The sequence below is a fragment of the Netta rufina genome (assembly GCF_964035555.1).
Source record: "Netta rufina genome assembly, chromosome: 16".
NCBI classification, from domain to species: domain Eukaryota; kingdom Metazoa; phylum Chordata; class Aves; order Anseriformes; family Anatidae; genus Netta; species Netta rufina.
In genome coordinates, this window is record NC_140140.1 from 15,476,794 (window position 1) to 15,493,400 (window position 16,607).

Below are 16,607 nucleotides of genomic sequence, written 5' to 3' on the forward strand. Positions count from 1 at the left end.
AGATGCAATCACAGCGTTTTTGTACCACGTATATATTGTGCTGGGACTCAAGTTGTCCTGGCATATGTGAAGGGTCCCCATGACTTCACAGCACAATGGCAGGGATGAATTTTGTCCTGTGATTGCAACTGAAAGCACTGCGTGGCTCTTCCCAGTGTGAAGGAATGTGCAATAAGAAAGCTTTATGTCTGTCGGTTCTTACTTGGCACTGTGTTACTTCTCATGTTCTGACTCTGTTAGACTTGACTCAAGAACTTGTGGAGCAATTCTGTTCCTCTCTTCCTTGTTTTAAACTACCTTCCTGCCCTTCCCCATTCGATGGGTTTGATCTGTATGTTAGAGACCACCTAGGATTGCTGTTGTGTTCCTGAAGCATAATAACTGACCTATGCCTGCCAATTCCACCTGGGGCAAAAGTCTTTAGGAAGTAACTTCTGCTGGTTCTAAAGATGCTTGATTAAAGTTGGTAAGATGTGAAGTTCTGTTCCTCAAAGTCATTCCACCCTGGTTATTAACGATTTCATGCCAGCCTGATTTTGCAAATATTGCAATTCCAAAATAAGCTTATATAGGAACAACTTTGTCAGCTACTGAAATGCAATCATCTTATCTCAAAGATGATTTGGAGAATTGCAGAAGATGCTGGAACTGTTTGGTGCCAGCATCATTCTAACAAATTCATCTTGGTCGCTTTAGAGCCAGCAGGCCTTGTTTTTGTTATCTGATGTAACTGAGGAGTCTCTCCCCTGTTATTTCTGCTGGTTATTTCATTACATCTAACACAAAAGAGGAGACTCTTCAGGTGTAGTGGCTTAGTCCAATGCTCTTGTGTGGGGTCTGGCCATGTGTTTGTATAGACCAAGAAAATGACCCACAAAGCACTTCCTTTACTCTCACCAGGAAAAAAAAAAATGTTTACTGCTACACCTTGGAGGGTAAAGCCTAGACTGAAATGTTTTGTTTAGTCACCTCTGTGTTGCAAGACAATACATAGATTTATTTTTTTCTTTCCTCTGAAGATGTATTTTGTAACTGGTGTTTAGAAAATGCTCCTGCAGATCACCCAAGCAGCAGTAACTGCCAGCCCAGGAGCTTTGGCTGTTTGTGCTGTGAGCAGGTACCTGTGGAGTTGGTCATGTAGCTGTAATAGTCAGGGCTAGCAGAAAGTGCAATTAATCAAACTTTTTGTAGACTGTTAGGTATAGCTGAATATCATGTTCTTGTCCTTATGCTCAAGAATAGAAGGATAGAAGGAATCATAGAAATTAGCATAGGAAAAAAAATGAAAGTTGTTTGGTTTCATTTGCATACAGAGCTTTGAATTTACTTTTGAATTAATTTTATGTTCAAGCAAATATTCTTAAAATACTTTTTTTAAAAAAAAAAAAAAAAAAAGAACAAAAACCAAAACAACTCACCTTGCTAATTCCAATAGGAAACAACTGGCAGCACGGTGCACAGGGTATTTTGCTGGATCACAGGCTCTAGATTTTCCATAGCTCCCAGACACAAGAACATTGTTTCAGGACACACGTCCAGCAGGATGATTTAATTTCCCCTGGATTAACTAGAACTAGAGCCTGATTTCAACAACGGGAACCAGCACATGCAGTAAGCGGTCTGCTTGGTTACCGCAATCACCTTGCGTCCTGCTCCAACTGGCAGTGAAATTGCAGATGTGCAGAGCTAGGAAACCTCTCCTTGGCTCCAGCTGGCAAAGGAGAAGCCCCATGGACTGTTTCTGAGGATTTGGACAGATCTGTGTAGAATGGTCAATTTACTGCAATAATTATTATTATTTTTTTTAATAGAAATGTTAAGTGTCATGAAGTGTAAATTAATGAACTTTAAATGTGGCAGGTTTTTATTTTTTGTATGTCTGTAACTTGCAGAAGATCTCAGATGACTCTTTGGATACAAATATTTTTACCTGCTTATAATGTTTGTAAGAATGAACCTCAACATTCCTTTTTTTTTTTTTTTTTTTGATATTCAAGCCATAATTGTAAAAGTGATTTGAACTTATTTAAATAATAAATTTTATTACTGAAAGGTCTATTCGTGTGACAGTTTGAATTGAATCTGTGTGGGAACACCTATATTTGGACTGAAGCAAATGTTAAAAAAAGAAAATTAGCATTGACAGCAGTACATGGCAGAAAAGATTGCCTTCTAGATATTGGTCTTCTGGATGTATTACCCTTTCCTGCTTGTTTTATTTGATAATTTTAAAAATCAGACTGAACTTTTCATGCTCTGTAGGGGGTGAGCATGAAATCATGATTAGGTAATTACAAGGCATAGTGGGGAGAGGAGCCAGCGACGGTGACGAGGTGCGGTGAGTGATTTGAGGAGTTTGAGATTCAATTCAGGTATTCTGGTGGAAGGATGCTGGGAAAAAGAAATTGGGGAAAACAAACAAACAAATGAACAAGCAAACAACCAAAAAAAAACAAAAACAAAAACACAGAACTGCAAGAAGCCAGCATTGGGCATCTTTCAGTGGAAGGCAAGCACTGGATGATAGAGATGTTTCTACCTCCTGTGCTTTGCATCTGAGGTGGCCTGCAAGGCTGCCTATCCGCTTCTAGCTACATCCACCTAGGAGTTGTGGCCAGTAGGAAGTGAGCATTGAAAAAATAAAATAATTTTTATTTATTTTTACTTCATTTTTAGTAAAAAATAAATGGTATTTATTTTTTCTGCGAAATTTGGAATTGCTTACTGTTAACCTGGAAGGATTTGCAGAAGGCCTTTACAAAGTTGCTGATGAAAACAGGAAAAAAAAAAAATCAGATTTACGCAGTGTCTTATTTATTTATTTATTTATTTATTTATTTTCTCATTTACCTTTTTCAAGTGGAAAAAATGAGTAAACCCTTTCTGTCAGCTAGTTCTGGATCACAGGTGCTGCTGTCTTCAGCTGTGCTCACTGTCGTCAGTGTAATGGTGTCATGCCATGTTTCATAGACAAGTGTGTAGGTCTCTGCTCTTCTAACTGTGAATTCGTATGATCTGTCAGGCAGCAGATCACAGACGATACATGTGTTGGAGCTGATGGCAACAATCCCCCTTTGTCCCAATTCCGTCTGAGTTCCATGCTTCAGTAACCTAAAATGCAGCTCATACTGCTCAAGGGGTGACTCCTGATTTTCAGTAAACCATTTGAGAAGGGCCCAGTTCTTGTAAGCAACCGATTCTTTTCGATCAAACACCACTGGCATCTTTGTAGTGAGAAAAAGCTTAATGTTTGGGATTCTGGTACCTTTGATGTCTGCATGTGACACCAAACGGTGCTTGGCGTGGAGCTTTCCTGGGACTTGCAGGGAAAGGACTTTGTTCATCAGCTCAGAGAGATCTGACAGCTTCTGCATAACCGAGTCCCACTTGGAGAGGAAAGTCATCACGTCGCTTGTCTCTATGTAGCAGACCAGCTCCTCCCGACCTCGTTGCAGCTGTTCTAACAGGTCAGTTAAAAGTACCAGCTGGATTTCAGTCTGGGTTCTTGCGACCTTCTTCATCCTCTGCAGTCTCCAGGGGTCGATTATTTGGAAGACGTCAGTGGAAATCAATACATGGTTCTGGTCTCTCAGGATTATGCGTGAGGGCATAACCTCAATATAGTAGTAACACTTCTTCAGAAGCTCAACTTTATTGAGATGATGCTCAAGGAGCTGGGGGCTCAGGTTAGATTGCAGGAATTGTAGAACAAGGCTTTTTCTCTCCATGTACATGTTCAAGATAGCATTGTCTTGTTCCTCTTGGCTGCGCACAGTGCTTTCCAAACTGGTTCCAAATTCATTTGGATTCACATTCATGATTCCAAAATTTGCTGTGTAAAAAGTACCTATAAGAAAATTACAAACCAAAGGAAAAGCGACTGTGAAGGGAGCATAATCATGGCTGTGACTCTTCTCTCCTCTCTTAACTAAAGCTTAACTTATAAATTTATAGATGAGAAAGACCTATTGGACTAGATGTAGTTTTAAAGGAATTTTCCTTTATAGTTGTATGGTTTCTAATGTTTTGTACGTTAATGATGTTTTATATATTCTAATCAACTTATCTCCTGCTACCCACCCCTGGAGAGGTTATACCTCTGTATAATAGATTAACTGTCAGGAATTATTCTCCAGTATACTCTACCAAATTTGTTCTCTATCTTTTTATCTTCGCTTTCATTTTAATTAGATGTGTTTGTACTCCTGTAAGCAATTCCATTCTTCTACATCTCTGGAGATGTCTATTATTCTCTTGTAATCTGCTGGGTTATTGAGGTTTGAGAGCCTCTAAACCCCATTTTCTAAGCCAGTTCCTAAAGCTACATAATCACCTTGGTGATTCCTCCACGTGAGCAGGTATGCAGCAGGCAGAACCAGGCGATGCTCTGAGTGCAGCCTCACAACAGCTTTCAAGAGGTAAGCCCACACTTCTCCTTGCACCTCAGCTTTAAGCAGCTGCTGGACAATCGTAACCTGGCAACATGCACAGTGATGTATTGCGTCCCCTTTCTTTGGTTATAGTTTACATCATCACCCCAGCCCCTCATAGCAACTCGTTTTCCCTTGCCTTTAGAGCCATGGCGCCAGTAGTCCACAAGCAATTTATGATAGAAGGATGAAATTTCATGTAAAGCACCTTTGAACCATTATTTACATTTCATGTAAAGCACTGGTAAGGTGCTTCAGTAGTGGTCTTTTAAAAGTCTGTATCTGCTCCCTTAGTCTCAGCTGTTTCGTTTACTGACAAAGATGTGTCCTTGGTGGTGCCAGATGAGCTGAGGTGGGAAGTGTTTCTCTAGTGTGTCTCAGCTGAGGAGTCTCTGGCTCATGTATCATAGGCAGAAATTAGCAAAATTCTTATGTTCCCATAGAGCCCAACTTGATACCGAGAATGTGGTTTTCACAAACTGAACACGCTTGATTTGTAAGAGAAATAAATGTGGAATTCTGAAAGCAAACTTTTGTGGCCTCAGTCATACTGCAATGACGTGATCTAGCAACTTGCTCTACGTAACTGTCTAGTTGTATATAAATTATTGTAGTATCTAACTGTGATATTTTAATCCCTACATGTCTTGTAGAAGCTAGATGGTGTTATCTAGTTGACAAATAGTTTTTTCTTAGCCTCCCTTTCCCTAAATAGATAATGGAACTAATAATACTTCCTCACAGCAATTTCAGGAGTTAGTAAACCTTTCAGATGACTGGCCTCCCTGCATTTTATACTAATTCACTCATCCACAGCAACTCTTTTTTTTTTTTTCCAAGAAAGCTGTCAACTTAAAAAACAAGCTGTATTTTCTTTTCACTTTTTCTTTCCACAAAAATACCCTAAACCAAAGCAGTGACAGTTCTTGGCAGCCCGGTATGGAGTGGAACAGGGACAGCAAACGCAACAGGTTACACCACCCCGCTTTCAGAGCAATTTGGCTGTCTAGAGCAGTTTGTTTGCCCACAGACAGAGATGTGATTGTAGTTGTTTTCCTTTCTGTTTTCATATCCTTTTTTTTCTTGCCAGAAATGCCTGTTTTTCAGTAGCACTGCTATGCTTGCAAGCACGGAGGCTGCAGACGCACCAGCTTGGGGCTGTGTGGCCCTGGGCACCCCAAGGATAGGGCTGGGGTTGAAAGGGGGAACTAAAGGAAGATAGAGTCACCCCAACACCTTCCCCATGGCTGAAACCCAGCCCTGGGGAAGCCCTGACCCCTTCAGCAAGGGCCAAGGCCCCCTCACCAGCTCAGAAAAGCTGCAGCTGGAGGCTCTTGCTCAGGACAACCCCAAATCACATTGCCCAGCTCAGGGCACCCCTGGCCCACCTTGCCCAATCTCAGGGATGTCCACTTTACCTTGACCAGCCCCAGGGAGTCCCGTCCCACTTCTTCAGTCCCCAATGGCCCCGTCCCAGCCTGGCCTGCACCCGCGGCCTGGCTGCCCGCAGCAGGCCATGGGGGTTGCCATGGTGGTGCATTGTGGCATACGGGGGCTGTTCCGGGGCCGAGGCCTGTTCCATGCCCACGGCTGGGGTTGTGGGGTGAGGATGAGGATTGCAATGCGAGGAGGTTGTTGGTTGTACAGATGTGGCAATAAACATGACACGCTCCCAAAGCACTGCTCCATGCACTGTCCCCAGGCTGTAGGAAGAGCAATGTCCGTGGCAGGGAACCCATGGCTGGGTGCAGGAGTTGTTCCCATTCCCTACAGCTGAGTAGCAGCTGGTTTCCATCTCCAATCTCTGCTGGTGGGACCAAACACAGGTGGTCTTGCTACGTCTCCCCCAGGCATCCCCTTTGTACAGAGGTGCCTTTCCTAGCACACCCATCGGCTTGGCTGCGTTGGGTTTTGGGTCACACCCTGGCTGTCTCAAGGGCTGTAGCATTAGGGATTCCTCTCCAAATCATTTGTTTCTCCCTGTTCAATCAGTGGTGTTTATTTGCACTCTGAAAGCAGTATCTCAGGTTGCTTTAACAAGCCAGGTGCACAATGGCTGGTTGTAACGGTGTCGTGGTGCACCAGTCATGGGGCTAAGGGACTTGGAACCGGCTTTGGGCTGTGTTTTGTGTGCTTCCTCACCACCGCCAAGGGCTGTGCCAAGGAGTCCTGGGCTGCCAGCTTGGTTTCCTGGAGTGCACTGAAGAAAAGAGCAGTAGTGTGAGGGCTCCTGCCTTCTGCCCTTCTCTGTAACAAGCAAGTTCTGTTTCCGTCCCATTTTGTGCCCTTGCTGTGGGCTATGGGAGTGCTCAGCTGGTGAAGGGACTGTGTTCTGAGGAGTCTGGCTGTCGTGGTTTAACCTGGCAGGCAGCTAAGTGCCAAAAAAGCCTTTCACTCCCTCCCTCCTGCCCCCAGTGGGGGAGAGAATCAGAAAAAAAAAAAAAAAAAAAAAAAAAAAAACAACAAAAACATGGATTTAGATAAACACAGTTTAATAGGACAGAAAGGGAAAGGAAAAAAAATATTATTATTATAAAGGAGTATACAAAGCAAATGCACAATGCAATTGCACTTGCTGACTGATGCCCATCCCTGAGCAGCAGCCACCCTCCCCAGCCAACTCCCCCACATTTATTTTCTGCATGATGCCATGTGGGATGGGACATCCCCGTGGCCAGTTTGGGGCAGCTGTCCTCATTCTGTCCCCTCCCAGCTCCTCGTGCACCCCCAGGCTCCTCAGTGGCAGGGGGGTGTAAGGAGCTGAAAGGTCCTTGACTTGGTGTAAGCACTGCTCAGCAACAGCTAAAACATTGGTGTGTTATCAATGTTATTCTCATCCTGAATCCAAAACACAGCACCACGGCAGCTATTAGGGAGAAAATTAAGTCTATGCCAGCCAAAACAAGGACACACCAGCTCAGAGCAGGGTGTAATACACGCAACACTGAGCAGAAAAGCAGGCTCCATCCTGGGAAGCCCTAGCTGCTGCCTCCTGCACCCTGCACGGTGGCTGTGGTGAAGTGCCACACTTGCACTGGAGGCACCTTTCTGGGGCTGTGAATTGCCAAGTGGAGGTACATCTTTGTCTGCCTGTGTCTGGTGAATCCTCTCAGCCCCAGCTGCATGGACCAGTCCAAAGAATAGCACGTTTCTGGGAGGATGATTGTGAATTACTGTGCCCTGAATCCCCGAATGTTGGAACATCATCTGTCAGCACCCCCCTGCTGCTCTGCTTAACACCTGCTCTGAGCCCAGAGTGGGATTTGGGATATCCATAGACAGGCTTCAGGTCTGCTCTTTGCTATTCTGTAGATGTTACCACTCCCCAGGAAAGCACAGGTGATTCGGGATAACAGTGGGATCTGCTGGGCTTTATGACATGCTGCGGGGTGGGGTGGTGGATATTTTCACTTCCCAGCAGTGAATCTGGCAGTTTTATGGCTGTGGCCAGACTTACTGCAGGTTTTGCTCTCTGCAGGGAGACTGAGGCTCTTTCACAAAGTGTCTAGGAGTTTTGTTAACTTAAACACATAATCCTTATTAGAAAGATGTGTTGAAATAGGATATAAACTGCTCCATTAAGCAATACAACCTTCCTTTTGCGTAGAAAGGGATTTTCCTGTTCTTCTTTGCTGAGGTACCCGTCTGGCCAGTCACCTCTGTTTTATCACAGAGAAGAGAAAGGCTCGTCTGGTTCATGGCAGTAAGCTCGATACCATGACTGGTGCTTTCATCAGCAAACTGGACAGGCGTCCTGCGTCTGAAGGTGCTTTCATACTCCCTGTGATTAAGTCTTTGGGTCAGGGCTTAGCCTTAATGCTGCCTTGTATGCTTAGCTGGTGCGTCTCTGCTAAGCTTTTTTAATTGAATGATAGTCAGGATCCATAACCCCGGCCCTGAGCTTGTGCTCGAGCACTGAGCGAGGACACGATCTGTCATTTTAAGAAATCAATGCATCTTCTGCAGGCAGCCGGAGCTTACCATTTCATTTCACAGCTGCCAAGAGATTAACCATACAATTGTCAGCTGTGATTCTGTAACAGACGTGGAAGATAACAAACGTAAGTGGAAGAAGGTTGATGTCTGTGCTTGGAAGAGGTTAACAGAAATCACTTCTGTGATAAGTATGCCAAGTTCCTGCAGGGAACGAATGCACTGAGATGCTCATGTCATCGATCCGAAACCTGTCATTTGGGCAAAGTGTGCTCAGAACTGGACCTCAGCCTGGGCAGTCTGGGGACTTGAAGACATAAGAAGAGTTGCACAGGGTCCATCTCACCTCTCCTCCTGCTCTAGGTGCCTGGGGAAGAGTTGAGAACAGGGCTTACGCTTTGTGTGCAGTTCCCTCGTCACCCCCCCCATCCAGCAATTTCTGGATATGTGGGGGTCTCTTTGTATTTACACCTCCCAGGGGAGAGCCTGCCTTTGAGATGAGTAGGTCTATTGCGGGGTTGTACCCCAGAAGTGACCTGAAAATTACAGAGGTATAAGATGAAAATATAGCACAACTGAACCACGTGAAGTAGCCGAGCTTTTCAAACAGCAGAGCTGAAGCCCTGGGCCTAGCCAGGGTTGTTCTGCCTTTTGGTAGGGGTAGAAGCCACCTGAGCACTTTCCATGAGCACGGTATGGTGCGAGATTGAAACTGGGTTTATAGCTGAAGTCATGCAGAGACTTCTATATTCAGTTTGCTTGTGATTCTCATAGTTATAAATGTTAATCTTCATCCCAAATTAGCATGGAGAAATTGAACTCTTCTGGTTGCCCCTATCCTAAACAGCTGGCCCAGTTTCTGTCCTGATGTTAGGAATGTGAGCATAAACCTGCCGATAGTCTTTCAAGCTGTAATTTCAGTGTTTTCAGTACCTTCACCGCAGGGATCAATTCAGCTGTAGGATTTTTTGGCACTCCATGAATTTATTTGAATTAATGCAAATACAAACGTGTTTGAGGCAATCAAATGCAATACTCTCCTTTTCCCCCCTCTCATCATCTGAGCTCTCCCTATAGAGGAGCTGACAGCTGTTGTCTGTCACGTTTGTCATTCTGCCCTGTCCTCCTGCCCACAGCATCAAAATAAAGAACTTGTTAGCCCTGTCTTTGGGATCAAGATATGAGCAGACAATTGATTTTCCTCCTTCTTCTCATTAGTGACTTCTGACACTTAATAAAACATATATTTCCACTCCCGGAGCAAGCAAAACACCCAGATAATGCCTGTCAGAGAGACCTGGGAGCTGGAATTCATCTTTATGGAAAATCAATAGCTGGAACAGAGAAATTGGCAGAATCCAAATTAAAAGTAGCTGGCAATTTCTGTCTTCATATTTCACATCTATTGCATTATGAAATAGTCATCTGCCGCAAAGGAAACCTCTGCAGGAGCAGAGGGGACGGTGGGCTTCGTGATGAGGAGGTGCACGGTCTTCCTCTCTGCTTTCACACAGGGTCTTGCTGGGTGAAGGTGGATGCCAGCAGAAATTTGGGCAGCGCTTCCTGCAGTGTGGCCCCTGTCCTGGGGACAGAGCTCTGATCCCAAGAGCCAAGAGCGTGCCTTGCAGAGCAGAGCTGCCTGTCAGCCGGCTGCTCCCTGCTTCTTCAAACCCCCTTCTCACAAGGGTGTGACTGATTTACTCACTGCTCCTACCCCCCAGTTTCACTGGTGCCTCATATACCTGAAATAAATTATACATTCCAGCTATATTATGTCCCCAGATCGAAATCATCACCACGCACCAGCGAACGTGGTTTGCTCAGCAGGTGATTCAGAAGGCTCACGGTGAGGAGGAGGGGAGCTGGGGGCAGAACTGCTCTTCTGGGGTACAGGAGCCCCAGCTGGGCCAGGCCAGGAAGGAGTTAATTGCACCCTCAAGGCACCAATTATCTCCAGCTAATTGCACCCTCTGACAGCCCCCAGGGAAGGAGCCCACAGCTGGGAGGAGGCCAACAGCCGTGGTCTGTGCTGGAGCTGGGTCTGGAGGTGATTTGGGGCAAAAGTTGCCCTGGTCTGGACCTGGCTCAGTGCTCAGCCACGAGATCTGCTACGGGCAGGGCTGAGAGCTTGGGATTTCCTCGGGTAAGGAAGCCTTTGTCTCCTGGCTCTCATTTCCTCACTTGGTGGTGTTTGGGCAGGCTGGGCAGCTCTTCAGCTCCGAAGGGGAGTCCAGGGACACGCAGACCTTCCTTTCTCCAGTTGTTCACTGATTAATGTTTTCTCATTAATCTGAGACCTCATTAATCTAAGGCACTTGTGGTGGACGTGAGAGATGAACGCTGGGCTGAGCTTCAGGCTTACAGCAGAGGCTGGTTTGCAGATGATCCAGCTCGGGGAGATGGAGCGGGGTCACGGGAGCTCATTTGTCTTGCTGGAAGTTCATCAAAACCCCGTTTGGACATCCGTGCGCTGTGCTGCAGCTTGCGGAGCAGCCATCCCTGAGCACGAGCTCGAGGCAGGCTGTCATGTCCCAGATCCCACGGGATGGCTGGTGCTGGCAGGCTCGCATGAGCTCAGAAGCATGCGTGCCCCTTTTCTATGAAAATCTCACAAAGGAGCAGGATGTGGTGCTCCTAGAGAGGTGGCATCCACGGCCCCGTGCAAGGTCCCTGCTCTCCCCAGCGCACAAAGCATCCCTGCACTCACCCTGCTGGGAACACGGTGGCCAGCACCTTTAATACCAGCGGGCAGAGCTGGAGCCCGCGTGGCGTAAAATTTATCACCTGCCCAGCTTCCTGGCGCTCCCTTCCATCTCTCAGGGCTGCCACGTTAATCTGCAGCCCTGAAGTGCTGCATAAATCAGCCTGAAGCCTCCGTTCCCACAGAGTCCTCCGGGCTTTGCCCAGGGATGCTCACCCCGGGGGCTCATCCAGCCCTGCCGCTGGGCACGGGGACGCGGCAGCTGCTTGGCAGCGGCACCACGCAGCCGGGTCCTTGTGGCTGATCCACGGGGCCGGGGCGTTGCTCTGGGAATGCTGCAGGGCTCCGGCGGCAGGACGGCGGAGGTGAAGTCATGCCCGTGTCAGCTCATCCAACTCTTGCTGCTCACACGCTGGTCCCTGGGGACGCGCGGGCTTTGGCAGCTCTAAGTGGGGTTGGAGGCGGATGTAATTCTGGAGAACAAGATTCCCTTGCAAAACCTTAACGACAACAACAAAAAAAAAAAAAAAAAGAAAAAAAAAGAAAAATTAAAGTTCTCGGCTGAAGGGCTTGTTTAAAGATCCCTCTCTGGCAGAGGAAATAATGTCTTAATTCGCTCCCTCGCTGCTTGCCTCCCAGCGCGTCTCTTGGTCCCCAGAGTAGTGCAGGCCATTAATTCTGCCAGGAAACGAACTGTGGATGAGAAGTGGCTTTGTTTGAGGAGCTGGGAGCGACCTGAAGTGGTTGCATGCGAAGTGAAGTCGCTGGTGTGGGGACGGGCAGGGGGAGTGTGGGCACCCCGCGCACCTCCACGAGTGTGCGATGGGATGGGTGCCGGGCAGAAAATGCACTTGGTTTCCTGACCTGGCCATCTTTCTTTTCTGAGGCCTTGGCTTTGTTCAGGAGGTGTTTTGGGTGATGTTTCTCCCTGTGCTCCCTCTCTGGGGCTGTGTTAGGGGAGACAGGGTGATCGTGGCCATCGTGGGCTGCACTGCTCCTGCCCGAGCTGGTGCTGGAGAAGTGCCGCCGTGCTGTGGCTGATGGGATGGAGTTACCTAACGAGGGCTGGCTAATTACCTTCCACAGCCTGCTGGGGCTGCTCTGGCCCTGTGCTGAGCCTCCTGTGCTTGTCCCACAGCAGCACCAGAGGGTGCAGGACGAGGAGGCCCTGGCTCCGGGCGAGCTCGGCCATCCCCCTTCCAGAGTGCCCTGGCGTGTCATTGTCACCTCCTCCTGCGTGAAGAGCTTGGCGTGAGTCATCTCCCAGCTAAATGGAGTGTGTGGGCTCGCTGTAGCTTCAGGCTCTTCATCCTCTGCTTCCCGGAGCCTGACACGGGGTAAACCAGCAATTCATCAGCGCGGGGACGAGGCGAGATGGATGTCCTGTGCCGCAGCGCGGGCCTTGCTCCCCTCCTACCCGCTGGGCCAGCTGCTGGTGGAGTGCTCCAGCGAGGAGCGCTGAAGTGCTGGCTGCTGGGGAGCTCAAGAGATCTCGAAAGAAACAGGGACCTGTGCGTTGCGCGGGGTGACTTCATGCTCCAGCTCTAAAGCAGTGCCAGAGCCTCTGCCGAGAGCAGGCTCTTGAAAATGTTTCCAGCACACGTGTCCAAAGCGGGTCCGGGGAGAGGGAGAGCGGTGGGGGCAGCACCTCAGGGATTAAATCCCTCCAGGGGGAGGTCGAGGCTTGCACGGACAGCACCAGGGGCTGTTGGTGGCCGTGGAGCTGTAGTGGCCGTAGGTTTTTTTGCAGGTGCTTGTCCCACCCTGGCCCTGCCTTGGCCACGTGCAGCTCCTGCAGACGCACGTGTGCCCTCCCGGCGCAGGGGATGGCTGCCAGGGTATTTTCTTTTTTGTGTGTGCTGTCAAGCAATTGAAGTGTCTTTATGGAGTATAGCAGCCCTCTTTTGCATATGAAATAGGTCCCCAGAGAGCGAATCCGGAGCGAAACATCTCTCCTGGTGACTGACACCAAACTCTGCTAATGATGTTAAAAGCTTTTTGGCTGTCGGCGGCGCGGTCGCCTGCTCCTGCAGCGCGGGGGCAACACGTGCAGGCTGAGCCATCCCCGAGCTCCCGGGGACTTAAAACTTCATCACATTTACAGGGGCTGAGATAACAGCACCGGGGTGTGCAGGGTTCTAGAGGGGACGCCACGTCTCCAGCATGTTGTGCCGTGAGCCTGGAGGCTGGCACCGTGGAGGGATGCGGTGCTGGTGTCTCCTGGGACCAAAATCCCATGTGTGGGGGCTTTTTTGGTGGGAAACGAGCCAAGTCCTCATGCACGAGGGGGGCTGCTTTGCTTAGAGACCGCTTTCACCTGGCACGTGCCGCAGGCGGGCAGAGTGGGCTTTTGTTTCCGACCGACTATTGTTCCAGGAAACAAAACCGCACAAAGCGGGGGCTTTTTTGAGAGCTGTGCTCTGAAAGCAGCTGCTGAAGCTGCGCCCCTGGATGGCCTCGTGCTCCTCGCCCAGCAGAGCTGCCCTTTGCTGCATGTGCACTTTTTGGATAAGCAGCTCGCCCGGTGGCACTGGGGCTGGAGGTGCAAACCACGGCCAGTGCTCCAGCCCCTTCCCCACCTGCAGGAAGGGGGCTCTGGGGCAGGACCGGGGGGCTCCGAGCACCCGGGGCTGTGCTCGTGGTGGGTGCCACGTTCAGCCTGTGTCCTTCAGCCCCATGATTCCCCGGCTCAGCCACCCCAGCGAGGGCAGCGAGGCAGCTCCAGCCCCATAGCATCGCTCCGGCTGGGTCCAGCCAGCCCCAAGACGGCCCCACTGGGCTGAACGCTTCCATTTTAGGTCCCTGTCGGCAGCAATTACAGAGCACAATGGTGATGGGCAAATGCAGGGAGCTTGTGGCTGTGCTGCCGGCAGTTCTTGGGGGGAGCAGGAGGGGAGGATGGCCCCGAGCACTGCAGCTGCCCCAGGTCATGCGGGGCTGTTACACAAGGGCTGGCAGACGATGCTGCGTGGCCCCATGTGCCGGGACACCCTGTGTCCCACACCAGCCCCATGTCCTTGGCACTCAGGACATCGCTGGCTGCCTTTCTCCGCACGAAGGTTTCTTGTCACCGCAGGATGTGGCTCATCCTCACTGGGATTTTTGGCTTGTGCATCTCAAGTGTTTGTGCAAAGAGAGACGGTACCTGCGGTCCTAAACCTCAGTTCTGTGGGGTATTTTCCTTGTCGGGTTTGGGAGCCACCTCTGGAGCTGGAGGCAGGCTGGGCAAGAGGCTGCTCATCCTTTTTGCCTTCTGAGCTGCTGGGAAGCAGAGGGACAGGGGAAGATTTCTGCAGGCAGCATGTGAAGTGGGGCTGAGCTCACCTGTCTGGCTGATCGCTGTGACACTTGGTGACTTGGCCTACTGGTGCCTGCAGCCAGAGCAGAGCTGGTCCCAGTGTGGGGTGAGATAAATGGCCACAGCTGCCCTGGGTCAGTGCCCTAATCCCCCAGCTGGGACCGCTGGCTGAGCCCTTTGGGATGGAGCTGTTTGGGATGGAGCCCGTGACACTTCACAGGTGTCACCGTGCCAGGCTCAGCTGGCTTGGAAGGAGTCACTGCAGCACCGAGGGGGATGTGTGACCGTGGCTGTGACAGTGCAGATGGTTTCTGTACCTTCATGGCCACGAGACACACACAGATTTATTAAAGATCAAGCAGAGAAACGTGCTTCATGTTAATCCTGCTCTAGGTAAGGGAGAGGAGCACTGAACCTTAACCGCTCGGTGTTGTGTTTTCAGAGGGCATTGCCAAACCTGGCTGCTGGCTCAGGAGGTCTCGGTGATCTGCCTCAAGGCAGAGGAGATGTGTGCTGTTGGCTCCATACCTGGTTTCTACACCGTGGTGAGAACACGTGGGGCTGTGAGGAGCTGGCTTGATGCAGACGAGGACCTTAAAGCGTGCTGCTCGGGGAATGAGGACAAACACACAAGGCTCGTGTTTCAAATTGTGTGTGGCTTTTCAACCCCATCACATAGCTTTATTCACACAAACGTCTCTTAATTTACAAAGCCTCTGCCACTCATTCACATCAGGGCATCCACAGTGTTCAAAGAACTTAAATAGAACATCTCATACCAACCCGAGTAAACCAAGTACAAAAAATATTTATATAAAGTTGTTCACACGTAGGTCCTAGATTACCAGCTTCTGTGCAAAAAAAAAAAAATAAAAATACAGATTCATTTGCTAACGTCATTATCTTTAGTTGAGAGTCTGGGTTTAAGCCTTGTGCTCTCATCACTACCTTGGGGCAGGGCTGCAGGGGTCCTGGGGCAGGCAGCCCCCGTGCCCCCCGTGTGCACGTTGCTGCTGGGGCTCCAGCACCTCCTGGTGTGGCCAGGACCTGGCTGTGCTGCAGAGCAGCTGGGTTCTGCTGGAGGATGGAGCAGGAGACCCAGGGAGCTGCTGGGGAGGGGGCAGGCACCGGGATGGGGACACCAAGAGTCCCCGTACGGCCCCTGCGCGCTCCCGCAGCAGCTCAGCCTGAGCGTCACCCTCAGAGCTCAAAGCCCTGGGGCAGATGGCAGAGAAATGGGTGAATCTGGCAAAATTTACCCATTTGGGGTAAAATGGGTAAAGGGGAGGCTGCTGGAGCTCTAAGGGGGGGCTCCAGTGGGACCGGCCACAGCACTTGCCCCAAACAGCCGCAGCACCAGGCTTTGGCAGCGCACGCCCTGGGTACCAAAGCAGAGCAGCAGCATCCTTCCCGGCTCTCATCACCCATGGAAAATCCCAGGGAGAGGTGTCCCAGTGCGTGCCCCGTAAGCAACCGCCCCATAAATTTAGCAGGCTTAAACCCAGACCCGGTACTGCATACAGAGAAGACACACAACGCGCGCGATGGAGGATTTCCACGACGATGGTAACGCTCGTTTTGAAGTCTTATTGCTCCAAAAAGGCTCCGGGAGCCTCTGATATGTGAAGGAGCCGGGTCCTGAGGAGTAAAGGAAGACCACAGGGGTAACTCTTATCTGTCACTAGCACCGCTGAACCTGGAACACAGCAGCACGGCGACAAGGGGGAGCTAATCTAACCCCTCCAGGCTCGAGCCACCTCTGCTCTCTCCTCCCCACGGCCTGCAGCTGCCCGGGAGGTCCCACAACAGCAGCACCGTCGGGCTGGCTGCAGGCTGGTGCAGATAACGCGTTTCCCAATCCTCTTGAGGCTTGGCTTATCCCCCCCCCTCCCCACCCACCCCGCTTCCCTCTTGTAAACAGCAGAGTCAGAAGTAAACAGTTTCATACAATCGCCCCCAGCACGGCTCCGGCTGGGCTCCGCAAGCCTCGAGGGTGGTAAAATTTGGGGAGAGGGCACTCGGCTCCCCCCCCCCCCAAAAAAAAAACCACCAGCCCCCACGGATGCTTCCAAGAGCTGGAGATGGCCTGGCCCCGAGCTGGGCAAGGCGCTGCAGGTTTAGTGTTTGCTTTCCTTAGCTTGAATTTCCCAGCAGCGCGCCCGCAGGTTTTCAGCTGCTCCCAGCACAACCCTCGCTCTGGAGAGCAAGAATTTTGGGGTCTGAGCCAACGTACCTGGGAGGAGAG

At 49.9% G+C, this 16,607-nt stretch overlaps 1 protein-coding gene across 1 annotated transcript; it reads right to left on the reverse strand.

Annotated features, from left to right (window-relative positions):
• Window positions 1-2,855: 2,855 nt before the first annotated feature.
• On the reverse strand, window positions 2,856-12,256 carry FNDC11 (fibronectin type III domain containing 11; the record flags this gene model as incomplete). The annotated part of the gene is made up of 2 exons (XM_084296394.1): window positions 2,856-3,847; window positions 12,142-12,256. The coding sequence occupies 2 exons, from the start codon at window positions 12,254-12,256 to the stop codon at window positions 2,856-2,858; spliced, it is 1,107 nt and encodes a 368-aa protein (XP_084152520.1).
• Between the last annotated feature and the right edge of the window lie 4,351 nt (window positions 12,257-16,607).